Source organism: Melospiza georgiana, chromosome 9 (assembly GCF_028018845.1).
Source record: "Melospiza georgiana isolate bMelGeo1 chromosome 9, bMelGeo1.pri, whole genome shotgun sequence".
Lineage (NCBI taxonomy): Eukaryota > Metazoa > Chordata > Aves > Passeriformes > Passerellidae > Melospiza > Melospiza georgiana.
Genome location: NC_080438.1, coordinates 12,538,433 through 12,555,376, shown reverse-complemented (window position 1 = coordinate 12,555,376; position 16,944 = coordinate 12,538,433). Strand labels below are relative to the sequence as shown.

The 16,944-nt window shown below is 35.2% G+C and overlaps 1 protein-coding gene across 3 annotated transcripts in view; it reads right to left on the bottom strand.

Annotated features, from left to right (window-relative positions):
• Positions 1-16,944, bottom strand: part of COL11A1 (collagen type XI alpha 1 chain) — a 125,050-nt gene that overhangs the window by 96,757 nt on the left and 11,349 nt on the right. For all 3 annotated transcript variants that reach the window (XM_058029854.1, XM_058029856.1, XM_058029855.1), the window contains exons 2-4: positions 13,768-13,935; positions 11,297-11,510; positions 8,714-8,876 (exon numbers count right to left, since the gene is read on the bottom strand). In XM_058029854.1, coding sequence (XP_057885837.1) covers positions 8,714-8,876; positions 11,297-11,510; positions 13,768-13,935 — 545 coding nt within the window. The remainder of the gene's footprint in view (positions 1-8,713; positions 8,877-11,296; positions 11,511-13,767; positions 13,936-16,944) is intronic.

Sequence of the window (16,944 nt, the reverse complement as noted above, 5' to 3'; positions counted from 1 at the left end):
TAACTTACCCCAAAATGTTCTAAAAGCCTAGCTCACCTTTGAGAATCATAACCTTCTGCCTTGTAACAATTTTTTTTTTCCTGGATAACACTTAAAACAGTGTATTTTAAACAGTGGTTTGTCAGATATTTAATGTAACATGCTAATTAGAGATAAGAAAGATGAAAGCTACATCTCAGTTGCTCAGAAGAGAACATCCAGCAAGGTATTCTATATAACATTAACCATACAAGCAGTTTGGACGTAAATTTTAAATCTTAATATTTAGTTTGGATCCTAAATTCTTTCTAGAAAAAGGCACTAAGTCGTCAAAGTCAACATATAACTCACAAAGGCAATGCACAGTTCAATAATTCATTGTAATATGGAATAAAAATAGTTAAAGCCTATGAGCATTTTAATTCCTCTTTATTTCAGGGATATGCTCATAACTAAAACCAGAGACTTTTGAATCAGCCTCATGGTTATCTGATAAAAGCTGCCTGAGCCAAGATAAAATATCTTGCCAACCACTAATACCTGATGTCAAAGCATGGTACAGAAGGATTCCTTCCAAGAGGTACTCCACCAGATAAGTTATTCTTTGCAGAATCCTCCAAGAGTTCTAAAAGGAGTTGTTGTGATTGAGGAACTATACACTTTGTTGCATGCCAGAGCAAATGTGGAGAACCAGGCTAGAAGGAGAATATGCTCAAATCAGCAGAACTCACACCTGCTGGAACAACTGCACACACATTCACTCACATCAACTGTTCTACTACAAGGAACAGCCCAGCTAAAAATGAGAAGAGTGTGCTGAATTCATTCATTGAAAATTCCTTTGTGAATCTCACAGACATTCCACAGTGACATCTTGGAATAAGAAAATTTATGTGTATGTACAATTCCAGGACTTGCTGAAAAACTCAAAGCAATAATGCACAAAGTGAGTTATCTGCACTGGAAAAACAGCTTTGATATGAAAACAGTGCAACACTAGAAAAATGCAGTGTTGAATAGCAAAAAAAGAAATGGACACCAAATTTTCAGGAAAGCAGTAAACTAGCAAGTTCTCTTTCCAATTTTGGCTACATCTTCATGTAATTATCATTTTAGTTAGACTTGTGGTAATAATTGCTACCTGTGATTCCAAATTTTTGGAGTCTTCCTTAGATTCCACAGCAGAAATAGGAACAAAGAAAATTTCCAGTTAGATATGGGGTCAGACTTTCTCAATGATATAAATCAAGGGCCTGACTAATTATTGTTATATCAATAAATGCTAATAGCTGCTTATTACCTTAATTGACTTAATAAAATGTTTTAGATATCTGTCTTCTTGAAATATTCTCTTTTCCTTCTAGCTAGGTAATCTTACTAATGTTTTCTAGATATGGTGTATTAGAGAATTACAACCATAAAGTAGTCCATTTATAGTCTATTTATTACCTAAAAGTTCCTCATTGAAAGTTCATAATTGAAAAAAGACACCTCTACTATCAAGACCACATTGTTAAAATGGCAAAAGTATGAATTCATAGAAGGCTGTAAGGGAACTGTACGAAGAAATCAGTGCAGAAATTACTGTTTTCTTCCAGTCTGTAAAATTTAAATGGTCTAGTTGTTCTCTAGTTCCACAAGAAACTCACACAGTTCAGGGGCACATTTAGGGATATCTCTTTTACAAGAATTTTAATAAAACAATAACCCTGCCAGGTGAAAGCTATTTTGTCCAGGGAATAGCAGGTAAGCATTACTTCAGAAGCTCTGCAGGGAAAAAACCACAAACCAAAAAACAAAAAAATCCCCAGCAATTACTTAAATTACTAATTTACATATTTGAAGTTCAGAAATGCTTTCTTCAAATAGAGTGTGATGGTTAGAATTAGCAAAATACATCTTCATGATTCACACTGGATAACATTACTACGTCTTATGTGCTTATAAGGATAATTAAGTTTTAAAGACGTTTACATAAATTGTGATAAAAGCAAAACAAAAGCAGTGCTAGGCACTAAACCAACTCAGAAGAACAAAATCAATATCTTTCACTTTAATGTTGTGGCTAAAGCCTGAAATTACAAAGTGAGTTTTTCAGCAGATCAGCAGCAATCAGCACAAATACCCCAACCTGGGTATTTGTGCCAACTTTCTCTAATTAGTTATGTGACAGTACAGCTATAGACTCTAAAGAACAAAAGTCTAGACAGCATGGATATCATTACGATAGAATTTAGAAAAACCTGCTGCAGAATTCATTTAATCTTCCTGCAAAGATTTGAGGGATTGAGGAATTCCAGGAGCTTTTAATATAATATTCCATAGCCCAGGTCCATTGTACTATATAGCTGGAGAAAGATATTTAGAGCCTGCCAGACTGAAACACTGCAAAAGCAATAAACTGTGAAAGCAGAATACTGCACAGGTCAAAGTTTCCACGGAAATCAATGTCTTCTTGATTCTTTGAACACCATGCCTATAGAAGGATAAATTCAGCTTGGTTAGGAAATAGGTTGATATGCCAATTATCATTTTTGACCTTCCAAACATAGCTGTTCACAAAGTCAACTGCAATTCTTGGCTGAGAGATTAGATTTTACTACAATGCCCATGCAACAGCAAGTGTACATAGACACAGGAGTGCACGTGTGCCCAAGGACATCCTATTTTCTAGATAAAAGACCTACAAATCTCTTACATTTTCATGTATTTTAAAAATCTTATTTACATCTCTTGTTTAAAATTGAAATGTATTAGACACAATAATAAATGAGGTGATATAAATCCTATCTGTTAAATCTTCTGAAGCTGATGCAGCATGCAGCAATCTTTGATCCCAGGTTGTTAACTTTAAATGTAATTACAGACAGTTTTGTTAAATGACCATTCCTTTATTTTTTGGGAAGATTCCTTGAAAATTAACTTGAATTCCAATGAATTACCAGAACTTTGCCCTCTCCTTCTGTCCCCCTCCTGCTTCCAAAAATAAGAAAGGGAAACTGGATTGACCTTTGTTCATTGAACATAAGTTTGGAAATGCTATAAAAAATTAATAAACATCAGATCACCATTCTTTGAGATAGAAAAGAACAAAGTAAACCCAAACAAGCCAAATAGAAAGCTTTTGTAAGAAACTCTGATTTTTTATTAGGTGCCTCTGATATGAAAAAATTGTCTGCTTTGCTTTACTTTTTGTTGGTATTGATGTTGGTTTGCTTTTTACTTCTCAGTGCTCAAGCTGTCCACTTTGGTGTTGATATCTAAACCACTGATTCTAAGCATTTTTCCCTGAAAAATCTGCACTTGCACTCTGGGGCTGCCCATGCTCACAGATATGTGAGGGACAGGTCCTCAGCTGCAGGCTCACCCACACTGCTGCCAGGGCACTCTCAGCCTATCTCCAGCTGCTCCAGTTGCTCACTCAGCTATTCCTACTCCTTCAAACAGGAATTCCATCCCGCACACAAGTGTTTTACTGCTTTTTTCATGAGAACAGATTAATGCCTAGTATCAAAATCTAAACCCTTTATTAACAAGTATTACTGCAAGGATTTAATCCATAAACTCTGTACTGTTAAAGCTTTCATGGGCTTTAAATAAGACTCTTATACATCACGTTTTGTCTTGTAATACTCATTTACAGCAAAGTGCCTAAAAAATTATGGTATTGGTCTGATGTGTGGAGTTTGAAGGAAAAAAGGTGTCTATAGAGAAATATCTGCATAAAGACTCTGTTAGTTATTAAGTTATTATAAAATACTTATAAAAAAACTTGGATTGTTCACACCAACAGTAGTAAATGAGGAGTGACAAATCCTTAAAGCTGGCAAAGAATAAAAAGATCCCTATTATTTATAAAACACGTAAGCTACAAACATATTTCAATGGATACAATTCAAAATTCCTTTACTAGGTGCCATGGACCAGCATCTTACTCATTTTTCCTTCCTTTTTTTTTTTTCTTTTTTTTTTTTTCATTTGCATTTTGGGAATTCTCTTCTTTGCAGCAAGCACTTACAAACCAGCTGTTCTTGCAATATGTGTTTGAAAACACAGAAGACATTAATTTCAAAAGACACATATAAAAGTTTGAGGAATGTTGTGACAGTCTTTCAAAAACAAGCATTTGCAAATTAGTTCCACTGATATCAAAAGATTCACTCCAGTGAGCAAGGGCTTAGCAGTGTAAATGAAGGTCTCATAATTTGGCAGTTAATAATAATACAGTTTCTAGACAGCATAATTTTATTATTTTAAGATGCATTCACGGTTTATAATTTGCTTCTCATCATTTGTATGCACCTGATGCTTAGTGCTTGCTGAATTCACTATCTTGTTTTTAGCATCATATTGATTTCCACATTAACAAAGAACAATGTCATAAAATCTCAGATTAGCACTTATATTCAGGAATGAGCAGCAGGCAACTCCAAATTGGAATTTTCTCACATAAAACACACAACTGCCCACTAGATTTAGAAAACACTTTAGATAACTTTTTTCTTGCTTTTACAGCTAAACCAGAATCTTTCTGACAGCCCCAACTAAAAAAAAATGCCTCTTAGCTTTAGCACCAGTGGTAATCTTATCAAAGAATATTTTGTGTTTTGGATATACGAAACCAGTGAATTTGGCAGCAATTTATTATGTTCTCAGGACACCAATTGGCCCTTTCCTTCTTTCAGTGATCTACCTGATCTCTGGACACCCAGCATGCTTACTCTGAAATTATTGATCATCATAGGAAAGTTATGTCATGAGGTCATGTCACACCCATTAAATGTAAGCACTTAAAATTTGCCAGTGGGCTATAACATCTTCTTGTGTTACTGCTAGAATTAGAACAGAGAACAACTGCCTAGAAAACAGAGGTTAAAAAATAAAAGAAAAGGAAATGGAAATGGTCAAGAATTTAATTTAGTTAAATCTTGTATTAGAAACTTAAAATAACACAATTATAACAAAGAAGAAGAATATTTGAGCCACTAGGATGTAACATTGTTTTAAAGGAAATGTGAGCAATATTTGTTCTGAAGCTTCTAAAAGAATGATCCATACAAATATGTTAAAGCAATATGACTGAAAGAGTATTGCTTTTCAAAAGATACAATCAAGTCATGAGGAGGTCAGAATAATGTAATGATACCCATTTTGGACTCAGTTGTATACAGCTGCTTTCAATGGGAATGAGTTGCCTTAGAGATGCAATGGGGCTTGGTGCAGTTGTGTTCTGCCGCACACATTGGTACAAGACCAGAATGAAACAGTATCATACTCAATTAGTAGGTCACTGAAGGGTAAGAATTCATTATATGTATCTACAGGTTATTATTTCCATATTTTAAATTTCCATTTAGTTTGAGGAGACTGAGTGCTCCACTGTTCCTGTTCCTACCAAAGTATTGGCTTATTATGAGAAAAATATCACTACTACCCAAGAGAAGATGACCCCTGTGATGCATGGATACAATTTAAATCCTTCTGACACTGAGCAAAGGTAATTGTTTTCAGGGCTTCCTACATTTAAGCTAACAAAGGCTGCACGTGTCATATGAGAAGTCTGTAGTAAACAGTTTTATGTCTTAAACAGTTAAGTCTAATGTCATGACTAGATAACTTCTGGAATTTCCTGCCCACAAAATAAGACACATTGTGTTATGTGTATCTTCATTTACTATTGTGGTCTCAAGATACAGCAGGGTTCATAACACAGAAATACTAACAAGGAGACCCATGAAATCACCAAAAGTCACTCTGAGCTGCCATGAATAAGAAAAACAGAACATTTAACACACAATCATGTCCCTGTCAAGGAGGGATAGATTTCAGGAAACAGCACTAAACTTTAGACATTGTAGCACAAGTAGCTAAGGGATGGATAAATTCTTGTTAATAAAACAAAAAGAATGCTGTTTAGATAGCAAAAAACCAGTAGACAAACTCAACATGAACTGGATTATGTTTTGTTTGGCCAGACTTAGGACAGAGGTCACTTGGCTTGCTCACCCTAGAGAAAAGGACACAGAGGTGACACCTCATTGCATTCTCAACTTCCTTGAGAGAGGAAGAGAAGGGGCAGGCACTGATCTCTCTCTGTGGTGACAGTGACAGGAGCTGAGGGAATGGGCTGGAGCTGTGCCAGGGGAGGTTTAGCTTGGATATCAGGAAAAGGTTCTTCATCTAGGGGGTGGATGGGCACTGGGACAGGCTCCTCAGGGCAGTGGTCACAGCACCAGCCTGACAGAGCTCGAGAAGCATTTGACAATGCCCTCAGGGACAGGGTGTGATTCCTGGGGTGTCCTGTGCAGGGCCAGGGGCTGGACTCAATGATCCTTGTGGGTGCCTTCCAACTCAGGGCATTCTATGATTCTATGATTCATTAAAATTGTATATGGCCCAGTATTTTTTAAAACTTTGGGGTACATTCTGATTTCAAAATGCACATTTTTACATACAGATTCAGATAATTGACCATAGGTATAAATTATTCCATGGTGGTTGTACAGTAACAAAGAAAGCAGAAACCTATCCCAAAATTGAGGATTGCAAGCTTCTAATTTAAGTAAGAGTTGAGACTTAATCTAAACCCCCACCAGTTTCAAGAAGAGCCTTGTAAGACTATAAGTAATTTCTCCGAATAAGAAAAGAGAAGAGAGGTGCACTCAGTTGAGTAAGAAAACCTAATCACTGAAGAAATTCAGAAATGTACAGTGAGGCTAAAAAAAGGTAGAAATGTTGCTGTTCTCAGTACTGAATCTTAAGATTCAGCCACTGAATTGACCTTACAGACAGCTGCACAATTTCTTTTGTGAAACCAAAGCTTCCTTCTTAGTGGAGGCTTTGTGGGTCTCAGCTGGAATTGAAACACTGACTTGCCATGTCAGTGTACCAGATGTCAGAAAAAAATCTGGCAGAGAACCAGCTAGCACTACCTTCCTTTTACCTCCTTCCACAAATGGCAACACCCTTGGAGAAAAGTAATTTTAATTCATTCCAGCAAATTCTGTAAAGTTATGTCCTTGTGTCCACTTTGACTTCACATGGGTTTGACTTCAAAAAAATCCAGGGTTATTTTTGATTTTCATCAATTAATCTGATAATTCTGATTTAAGTGCTAATTTCAATTTGCTTAGTTATGTCTTCATCCAACTTTACTGACTCTTTCAACAGTTGCACCAAAAAATAATTGCATTCTACGACATTTTTTGAGGTAAATGATAAAATAAATATCTCCCTTTACACACATATCATAAAAAATTATTTCCAAACAGGTATGTATGATTAGTTCAGCACCACTGAAACTTCAGGCAGATTTTTTATTTAGCGATTGCACTGAATGAAACAAACCAATCATCAGTGTTTATCTATTGTACATTTCCCTGCTTGAAAACTTTAAAAATGGTTACAAACTTTGCAAGAACTAGCCAGACCTTGCTGCTTTAGCTTCTCTTATAATCTAAAATCACATAGAAAACACTAAAAAATTAGTCTACCTAGTTTTATTTTTCTCAAATCCTTTTTTACTTATGCATATTCCCATTGCACACGTTTTTGACAGTTTATTGTCAAACACAAATATTGGGGAAGCTGGTTTCTCACCTAAGAAAGAAATACAAATGAAAATTTAAAGTAATTATCCCATGAGGAGACCAAAAAATCCTTGTCACATCCCAGACAGAGGCAACTGTGGAATTCATCTTCAAACAGAAAATAATGTTCCTCAGATGTGCAAACTGGATTTGGGACTATAGGTGAATTAGGCTGCATATACCAAACATATCATACTGCTTGATCCACTAAATCACCCCAGAAATTTCTGTATTCAAAAGGCCCACAATTCATCATATCCATGGAAAAAAAAGATAACAATACTACAATGCTACACTCAAAATTCCTATTTCCCCTCTTGATACCTATGCAGCTTCTCAAGCATATGTTCTGCTTAAAGCTAGGATTAAAACTGTTACATTTATAGAGCACAGATGTTCTGTAGATGAAATAACTACCAATCTGTAATTTCTTTTTTTTCATTTTTAATTTAATTTTTTTTATTTTAACCATTGTATAACAATGTTATAATGGAAATTCGGTAGTACAGATTTAAGAAGTTTCATAATTAGTCTGTAAAAATAATTATTGACATAAGGATTCTACCCAGAATGGCCTCATGATTGGCATTTACTTACTTCCTTAAAGGCATTTTACCCTTCCTATATGTACTTCTTGGCCAGTAAATGATGGAAACATATATGTCCTTATTGCCAAAGTATGTTCCATTTACTGGAAAGAGTAATAGGTGGGATAAACACTTTAACAGATTCATATTACACAGAAAACTTTCCAGGTCCTTCTCCCCTGCTCTCAAATACTGTTAGCACACACATATATCTGCAAATGCTCATGAGATACAGAAAGAAAATGGTTCAGTATCATACTACACAGCTTTCCCTGATTAATTCTCCCAAATACCTCAGGTATCTCAATATTAGGCAGAAAGACAAAAAAAGCAAGTCCCTTCCAGATACAACAAAAGAGACAGAAAAATGCACCAAATCTTCCAACTGTACTCCTCCCTGTTTTACTTCTCTTTTATTTCAGCCTATTCTAACAGGTTCTATAAATCAAAGTTTGTACATTATACCAGCATTTGACTTAAAAGATTATTCTGGTTTGCATTAAGCAACTTGCTCAACAATAAAAACCTCAGTTCCATTTGTTCATTATTGATTCGTACCTCAAAAACTTCTTCATCCAGAATCCTGGTTCCAAAGACAGTGATGCCATTGGTGTCCACAACTGCTTTGTCACTTCTGTCAAGTGGTTTTGTAGTTTTTTTGTTACAGTCAACAATCATTGTAACACTCTTTTTCTCCACACTGATAGCAACTCGATGCCACCTATTGAAAAAATCCAACATAAGTTGACTGTAATTTATGTTTTTAAAACTAGGTCATCATGTTCTTATCAAATCAGTTTATAGGAGATGGTGCACCAACTAGTTCACAGATAAAATTTAAAATGTCTCCTTTTATTTCTTTCTCCTATACATACACAAATGTACAACGTGCTTTGACTAGCTGCTGTATAGACTCTGTCCCTCAGCACAGAAGGAATCCACAGCTCGTTGTGAACATCCTCTGTAAGGGGAAGCTCAAGCTGAGGTTCTTTGCAGCTTTAACCAGAGAACACCACCAAACTGAAATTAGATGTCAGTACACAGTTTACATTTTAATAGATTGAACAAACTGACAGCAGACTTTTTTTATGAATGTGTTTGATTTTCCAAATTACTTATGCAAATATAATTTACCCAGCAGGTTATTATATACTCAGAAAATATAAATAGCTCACCAGGTTATTATTTATTATTTACAATTCCCAATTTTTTCTCTGTGATCAACCATCAGAATTTTACCATGTTCTTTTACATATTTGAAGGTATTCCATAGCTATAGAGAAATACATACAAACAGTTCCAACAAAGATACTTTTCCAGATAAATATATTCACAAATACTTGGCACTATTCCTGCAACAATAGCCTTGCCTATATAATATTCACCAAAAAGTGAATGAACTGATTCAGAGTACGAGTACAGACAAGTGACTTTACTTTAGACACATTTGAGAATAAAATTTTGTATGTTTTGCCCAACTCTACTATGTTCTTTATGAGACTTTATGAGTAATTGTGACAGACTACAATAATTTTGGGAGCCTCCCTACTATGACAAATGTTTAAGAACAAAAGTACACCACTCTGCAATCCACCATGGAGCAAAAGGTTAAAGAATCTTTGATAGACCAGGGTAAAAAATGTAAAATATGTCATACTAATGACGGGTAAGAGGAAGGCTGGAATCAAATTATTTTAGTTGGCCCTTGTGGTATTAGAGTTGCCTAAATCAGAGAGAAAGCTTAGATCATTGTTACAAAGAGTGTCTGTGTATCAAAAGGAACACCTTGAAGCTAATGGAATCTGACTGCTAAACAGTATCACTGAGCCAGAACTATAATTCCATGTTTTCTCTGGAATGCTGTTAAACACTATCATTATAAAAGCAAACTGGCCATGCATCCTCAGGCACATTACACTGTTCACACTTTTTAAATATATCTCAGTTTGAGATGAAGATTGTTGTCCTAGATCCTTCATAAAACAGCTGAGTCAGAAGAAAATTGTTGGCTTATCTTTTGAAAGTGTGTAGAAGCTGAAAGCATAAAATCATAGCTCACTGTGCCTAGGATTGACTCCAGTTGATTTAGAAGTTGTATAGTCTCAGTGTAGGAAATTGTACCAAACCAAGTTCATTTATATTTTTTCATTTCAGCTAGTTTATCAACTTTTTGAATTAAAATTTATGTCAGAGCTTTGTTATTTATCAAAAGTCCATTAAAAAATGCTGGGTTTTTTTAATCACTCCTTCTGCTAGGGAAATGAATCAAGTCTAGGTTTCATCATATAATTTCATTGTCTGGTAATACTAGGCCAAGCAGACAATTAATTTTTTTTTTTTTTTTCTTCTTCATTGCTTTATAAACATATTTCATTACAGTTCAATTTTTGCCCTTCCTCGCTGAGTTGTTTTCTTTTGCTTTAATAAATTTACTTTGTATATCTATGAAGACTGTGGTTGCTCCTCTTGGACTGCTGCACAGCAAATAAAAAGCCTTTGAAAGAATGAATGTCCTTTTACAAGCACTGGAATTACATTCCCAGAGAATGATTGCTTGTCTACAAAGCTACAAAAAACTAACAACTGCATTACTAATGCAACAGGTATTTGAGATTCATTCCTTTACTGAGGGTACGGTATAAATCCTTACTCTTTCCTGATTTCCTTACATATAGAAATCTCAAACTATTTTATTTATCTGCTGGTTTGGCTCTGGATAGAAGAAATTCTGTGCTGTCTTGTCAACTTGTCTTCATACTGGCTACCACCTTTAAGTGGACCAGACATTTCTTTTTAGTGAGACTGTTCCTTGAGACTTTTTGGAAACAGCTTCTTTGTGTATCGCACAGGAAGAATATTCGTAGGTTTAGTTTGGGTTGGATCAACTTCTATGACTATTTCCTCACCCTTAATTTATAAAAATGGCAGATAAGGTGGTTTGTTTCATTCATAGCTGTATGCACCATTCGGAGCTGGAACTGTATTCTGCTGCAAAGCTTCTCTAATTTTGTACTACACCAGTCCAACTAGCTAGAAATGATGTTACTGACATATTTAAATATTCAAGGAGACTTTTGTAAAAAGATAATCACATATACAGTGTTCTGCAATACATTCTTAATTTCAAAATTTTCCACTTACTTGCCATCAGCAATGTTGACTGTTCTGAAAAGAGGATAGTCTTCTGGGGCAGGTTTTCCATTTTGATCTTCAAACAAGAAGACAGGGGATCTACCAACTTCAACACCTACTTGCTGAATTCCTTGTTCATTGTAGATAGACAAAAGGAAAGACTGAATACCCTTTTTAGGTTTTACTGTCATTAATATTGAAAAATCTTCTGGAAAACTTCCACCTGCAAACAAAGTGATATATACAGCTATAAATTCAGAAAAGATTAAACCATTTTTCCATTTTTTCTATAAGCACATAGGATCCAGCATACAAACTGCAGGGTTTTCTAATTCTCAAAAATGAGTACATAAAAAATTATATTAGGAACATTATCTGTGTCTTTTTTTTTTTTCTTTCTGATCTCAGTTTAATTCCTGAAAACTAAACCTTAATTGTTCTTAAAAACATAACTTGAAAATCATACAATCATAAAATGGTTTGTGTTGAAAGTGACCTTAAACTCATCTTGTGTCACCTCCTGCCATGGGGGAATGCCACACACTAGACCAGGTTGTTCAGGGCCCCACGCAAGCTGGCCTTGAACACTTTCAGGGTTGGGGCATCCACAACTTGTGTGGGCAAACTGTTCCAGTGCTGGACCACTCTCTGAATAAAGAATTTCTTCTTAACATCCAATACTACTCTCTCCCCTTATACTTTAAAGCTGTTTCCCCTTGTCCTATTTACCTGCCCATGGAAATAGTCCCTACCCCTGTTTTCTATAAGCCCCTTTAAGTACTGAAAGACTTAAGAGTATTTAAAGGTTACTGAAAGACCCCCACTCCCCATAAAGGGGTACACTCAGAGCCTTATCTCCTTCAGGCTGAACAAGCTCAACTCTCTCAGCCTATCTTTGTAGGAGAGGTGTTTTAAATCTATTGTGAAATCCTGTAATAACACAGAGTATGAAAGAACCATGGTAGTTTCACATTCACTGTTTTTTTTTTAAATCCATCTTCTGTTTAGCAACCATCTAATTTAAAAGTGTGGACTACAATTTCACTCAACAAGAACCTGTACCATAGATAAGAATACTCTCTGGTACTAGTCAGCAAAATCAGGTTGGGAAGTTGGTAAATAAAATAAATTTAATTTTTTAAAAGATGGAGAAATAATGGATATATTCCTGATATAGATCCTGATGAGTTACAGGAGTTAGATGAAAGCAAGGATAGGACAGATTAAAATGTGTACTGTTTAGCTGAAATTATATCTAACAGCTTGATCTTATCTTGGATATCTTTAGTCTTTCCACTGCTACACAGCACTAAGAAAAAGAGACACAATCACTCAGATTTCTTTAAGAATAATCTGAAGAGTGAAGATTTCTTGTGGTGGGGAGAGAGAATGCCTGTGTCACAAGATTGAAAAGGAATAAATTACCATAAACACCTCCAAAAAATTGTTTTGGTTTTTTTACTCCTGTAAAGGATAGCAGGAATTTTTCCATTCAACTTAGTTGAGAGGATATATTAAAACTGAAGGAAGTGTATGAAAAATAATATAAATATTATATCTGTAGTGGATTTTGCTTTGATCTTCTTCCATCAGCAATAAGTGATGAGTTAAGGGAACTTGTAAGTCACTCTTGAACTGGGTATAGCTGTTTCTCATGTTGCTCTGGGAACACATTATTACTATAAAACAAAGCATGCTTGACCCTTTTCTGGATCTGAGTGATATCTATATGATTGCTTCTCCAAAGGACAAAAAAAAAGAAAGTATTTTTCTTTGCCATTTCTAATCTCCATGTATTCTGTATGACTCATTCTAATTCTACAGGATGTGTCAAAACAAAAAATTTAAATCTTCAAAGATTTTGGGTTTAATATTCTTACTATCATTTTCCTCAACAGTTTGAGGCAAGTGACAAGTGATAGCAAAATCATGGAATAAAAATTTCTCTGTAACATCCAAAGAATCTTTCCCAAAATTTGACTATTTAATTTCAAAGAAATTTGAGAGAAGATGTAATCACAGCTATCCACAACTAGCCTTGTTTAGTCCCCCAAATATCCAGATATTCTAAGGTAATTCTTACCAGATGCTGCTTCTGGGAATGATTTTGCAATGGCTAACCACAACTCATTTCTCCCACTGCAGCATTACTCCAGGAAGCACTACTGAAACAGGCAGAGACTTGCCGAAGCCACCAAATAAGGTTTCCATCAGATAGCATCATGAAAGAACAGGTAATATGACTTACAAGTCAATTCCAGCAGTGACAGAATTTGATGAAGAGCTTTATAACTGAAGCCAATAAAACCTGAATTATTTGGTGGATGGAGTCCACCCTGCCATTCATATGCAGGGCCAACTCTGGGGGTAAGAGAAGTGTTTTGTGCTCCTGGTGTTGGACTACATGCTATGCTTTAGAGAACATAAAAACATATGCAGCAAGGTAATGTACAAACGTAACAGCCTTCTGCCAATCTTACCTGGGTACAGCTGCTTTGTTGGGGCACTCAGCTGTGCAGTTTTGGAAACCCTGTAAGCAACATCTGATCCTTTTGAATTCCTTCTGTTTGTGCAAAATCCTGCTGTTCTTGTTACTCCTTCTGGAGAATTGTGAAATTCTAATGCTTTTAGGACATCAACGGGTTCAGCTGACAAAGTTTAAAAAAAAAAAAAAGAAAAACAACAAGAAGAATTATTTGTCTTGAATCTCTATGGCACCTAGCTTCCAAAAAAGCTTTTAATTTCTTTGCAAAAGCATATGTCTAATCAGAGCAGTAGCTGCATCCTACTTTGACTTATTGCACATTGCTCCTACACCATAATATTATTTTAATAGGATTATTAATTTTAAATATGTAAGAGTTCATCCCATCCAATGTGCTTTTTATTATCGGATTTTCAAACTGCTTGACTACACACTGAAAATCACCAATTCCAAATGCTGAGGATCTTGCTGGTTGTAACTTCCAATACATGCTTTTAATGAGTGACTTCTGAGAAGTGGAACTGATCTTCAAAGTTTGCAGAAAACCTTCAGAAGCATTCAGCTGCTAATAATCTGCTACCACAAAATCATCTGTTGTTAAGATTAAAATATATTCTGATTACACATAACTGCTTTCTCAGATACCAAGGAATAAGGAAGCAGCTAAACTAATTTCACATGCAAGTTAGAGAAAGAAAAATGTACCTGCTGTGCCTGCAAGGACTAAGTGGGCAGAATTGCAGTCTTTCATTATTTCCAAGTTAAAATGTAAATTTATACTTTAGAGACCAAGTACAATAAGATTGCATTTGTGCTCAGTGTCTAACAATCTAAAATTAAAATCCAGAGCTGTTATCACACTGATATTGATGCAAGTTGAAACAAAGAAAAAAGCCTGCATACATATGTAAAGCCAACAAAAAGCCTTAATATATCATATATAAGTTCTCCATGGCAAAAAGACAAAGTACTGAATAGACAAGCACTTCAAGAGAGGCAGTAAGAGAAAACAGTTAGTATACTGCATGTCTTTTATCCTAGGAAAAATTAAGGTGCTCATTCTCATACTCTCTACAAACCATGGCTTTTTTAATGTGGCTTTTTTTTGAGTCGAAACAAAATTTCAGTAGACTTTTTTGTCACTTGGACTATTCCACAGTTTTTATCTTGGCAAACTCATAACCACTTCATTTGGGAAGACCAAGTTCTAAATGGCTTTCAGTGTTAAAGCTGAGAAATGAGCTTGGTAAATCTGACTTCACATCTCTGAACTACATAGTGGCATTAACTATAGCTGATTTATTGTCTGTTATTCATTTTACGTGTCAACAAAAAAATCAACTTAAGGTTCAAAATTCACTGCCTGTGAATATTCAACTATTTAAACAAGTATTTCCACAGATGTGAAAAAAGTTAACTAGTTCGTCCTATTCATCTCCTGACAGTGCCAAATACAAAAACCTCAACTCTGTAGTTAAATCAATCTTTGTTTTCTCAGTCAGCCTAGAATGCACATAACTTCTTCTTTCTTAAAATATACTCACAAGAAAATGCTTGTGAACTTAAAAATTTTTTTTTCACATCTTGCAATTTTTCATTTTCTTCCCTCATTGGATCATCATTGTGTTAGTAAACATAAACCAAATATCCAATGTTTGTTGCAAGCTAACACATTGGGAATGAATGTTGTCATACAAAACTGAATTTACCTAAAATCCACATACAAAGAAAATTCAAGAAATTATGTTTGAAGAGTCTCAAAAGAAAAGTTTCAATTGTGGTATTAGTCTAACTTCTCTGTTGAGTACTGAAAAAATAATTTTAATGGATATAATGTATTTTTATCTGTGTTCCAAACAGTTCTGAAGGAATTGCTACACATACTGAAGGAACATTCTGAAGGAAGAGCCACACTTTTTTTTTCTAGTAACCAACAGCTATCTTTGACGTACCTATATTAATTTGAACCAGTAATGTAGAACCAGTCACCAGAAATATTAGTACAAATTTCAATTCACTGTATAAGTCAACCACTGCTACATTCCTTTGTCCTTTGCTCTTTTCTGTAATTTGTACCAGATTCTTCATTATTTTTTAGAATAATGGTTTTTCTTTGCCTGGCTGCCTGGGAGACTATTCACCCATAAAAAAGATTATTCATTACTCCCTGCTAGTTCTGCTGCAAAACTTCCAGACAAGAAACAGAATAATAATAGGACAATCTTCAAACCACAAATTCCAAATAATAAGAAAAAACATTCTGCTAATAGTCTACAGTTGACTATTTATTTATTTCCACAAACTGTGATTCAAAAAACATAAAATAGCGGGAGTAGTCAGTTTAAATAATTACTAGAAATGTTATGTGGTCCACAAACTAAGATCTCAGCTTGTATTTATATAGGGCAACATTAATATAACCCATATACTGACAAGTCAGAATCTTTCATGAGACCTTACTTATGGTACATAAAACAGCTTGCCTATATGATTTTACTTTTCCCCAATAGTTTTCTCAAAAAGTAAAGAAAAATGCAGATTAATGACCTACAATCTTACGCTTCTGTATCCTTCCAATTTGGTGTGACTAATTCAGATGGCAAGGAAATAAATAAGAATCATGCAAACAGCTCTGTTCACCAGTTCTTGGGATGGAGTTAATTCTCCTTATGAAACTTGCACATCAGCTTTGAAAACCCAACTCTGTTTGCCAGGGCAAATTTGACAAAAACCAAGATCCAGTCCCAGAAAGCAAGTCCCTTACATAGATGTTTATGGCCATGTTGCACTGCTGCTTGAAGGCCACCTCTTGCAAGAGGTGTAAACAAGACAGATGATGCCACAAGACCACCCTGTGAAAAGAAGCCTGTGTTCATCAGGGTAGCCGGCAGTCTGCAAACAAAATGCAAATTTCTACTCTGCTACTTTTGCAGAGGATTGCTCTTCTCACTAATGACTATATTGCAAAGCTCAGTGGCTTTTGTCCTTGGTTCAGGAGAGTTCAGAGAGACATGTGCAGCTCTCACTGCCACTGAAAGACTGCACAGCTGTGGCCAGAGCAGAAGTGCTTAAAAATACCAGGATTTCTGGAATGGCAAAGGTGAATTCTTCAAAAATCCCTTTTTAAAAATCAGAACCTGAGCGTTCCAGTATTTTTCGAGATACCAAACAA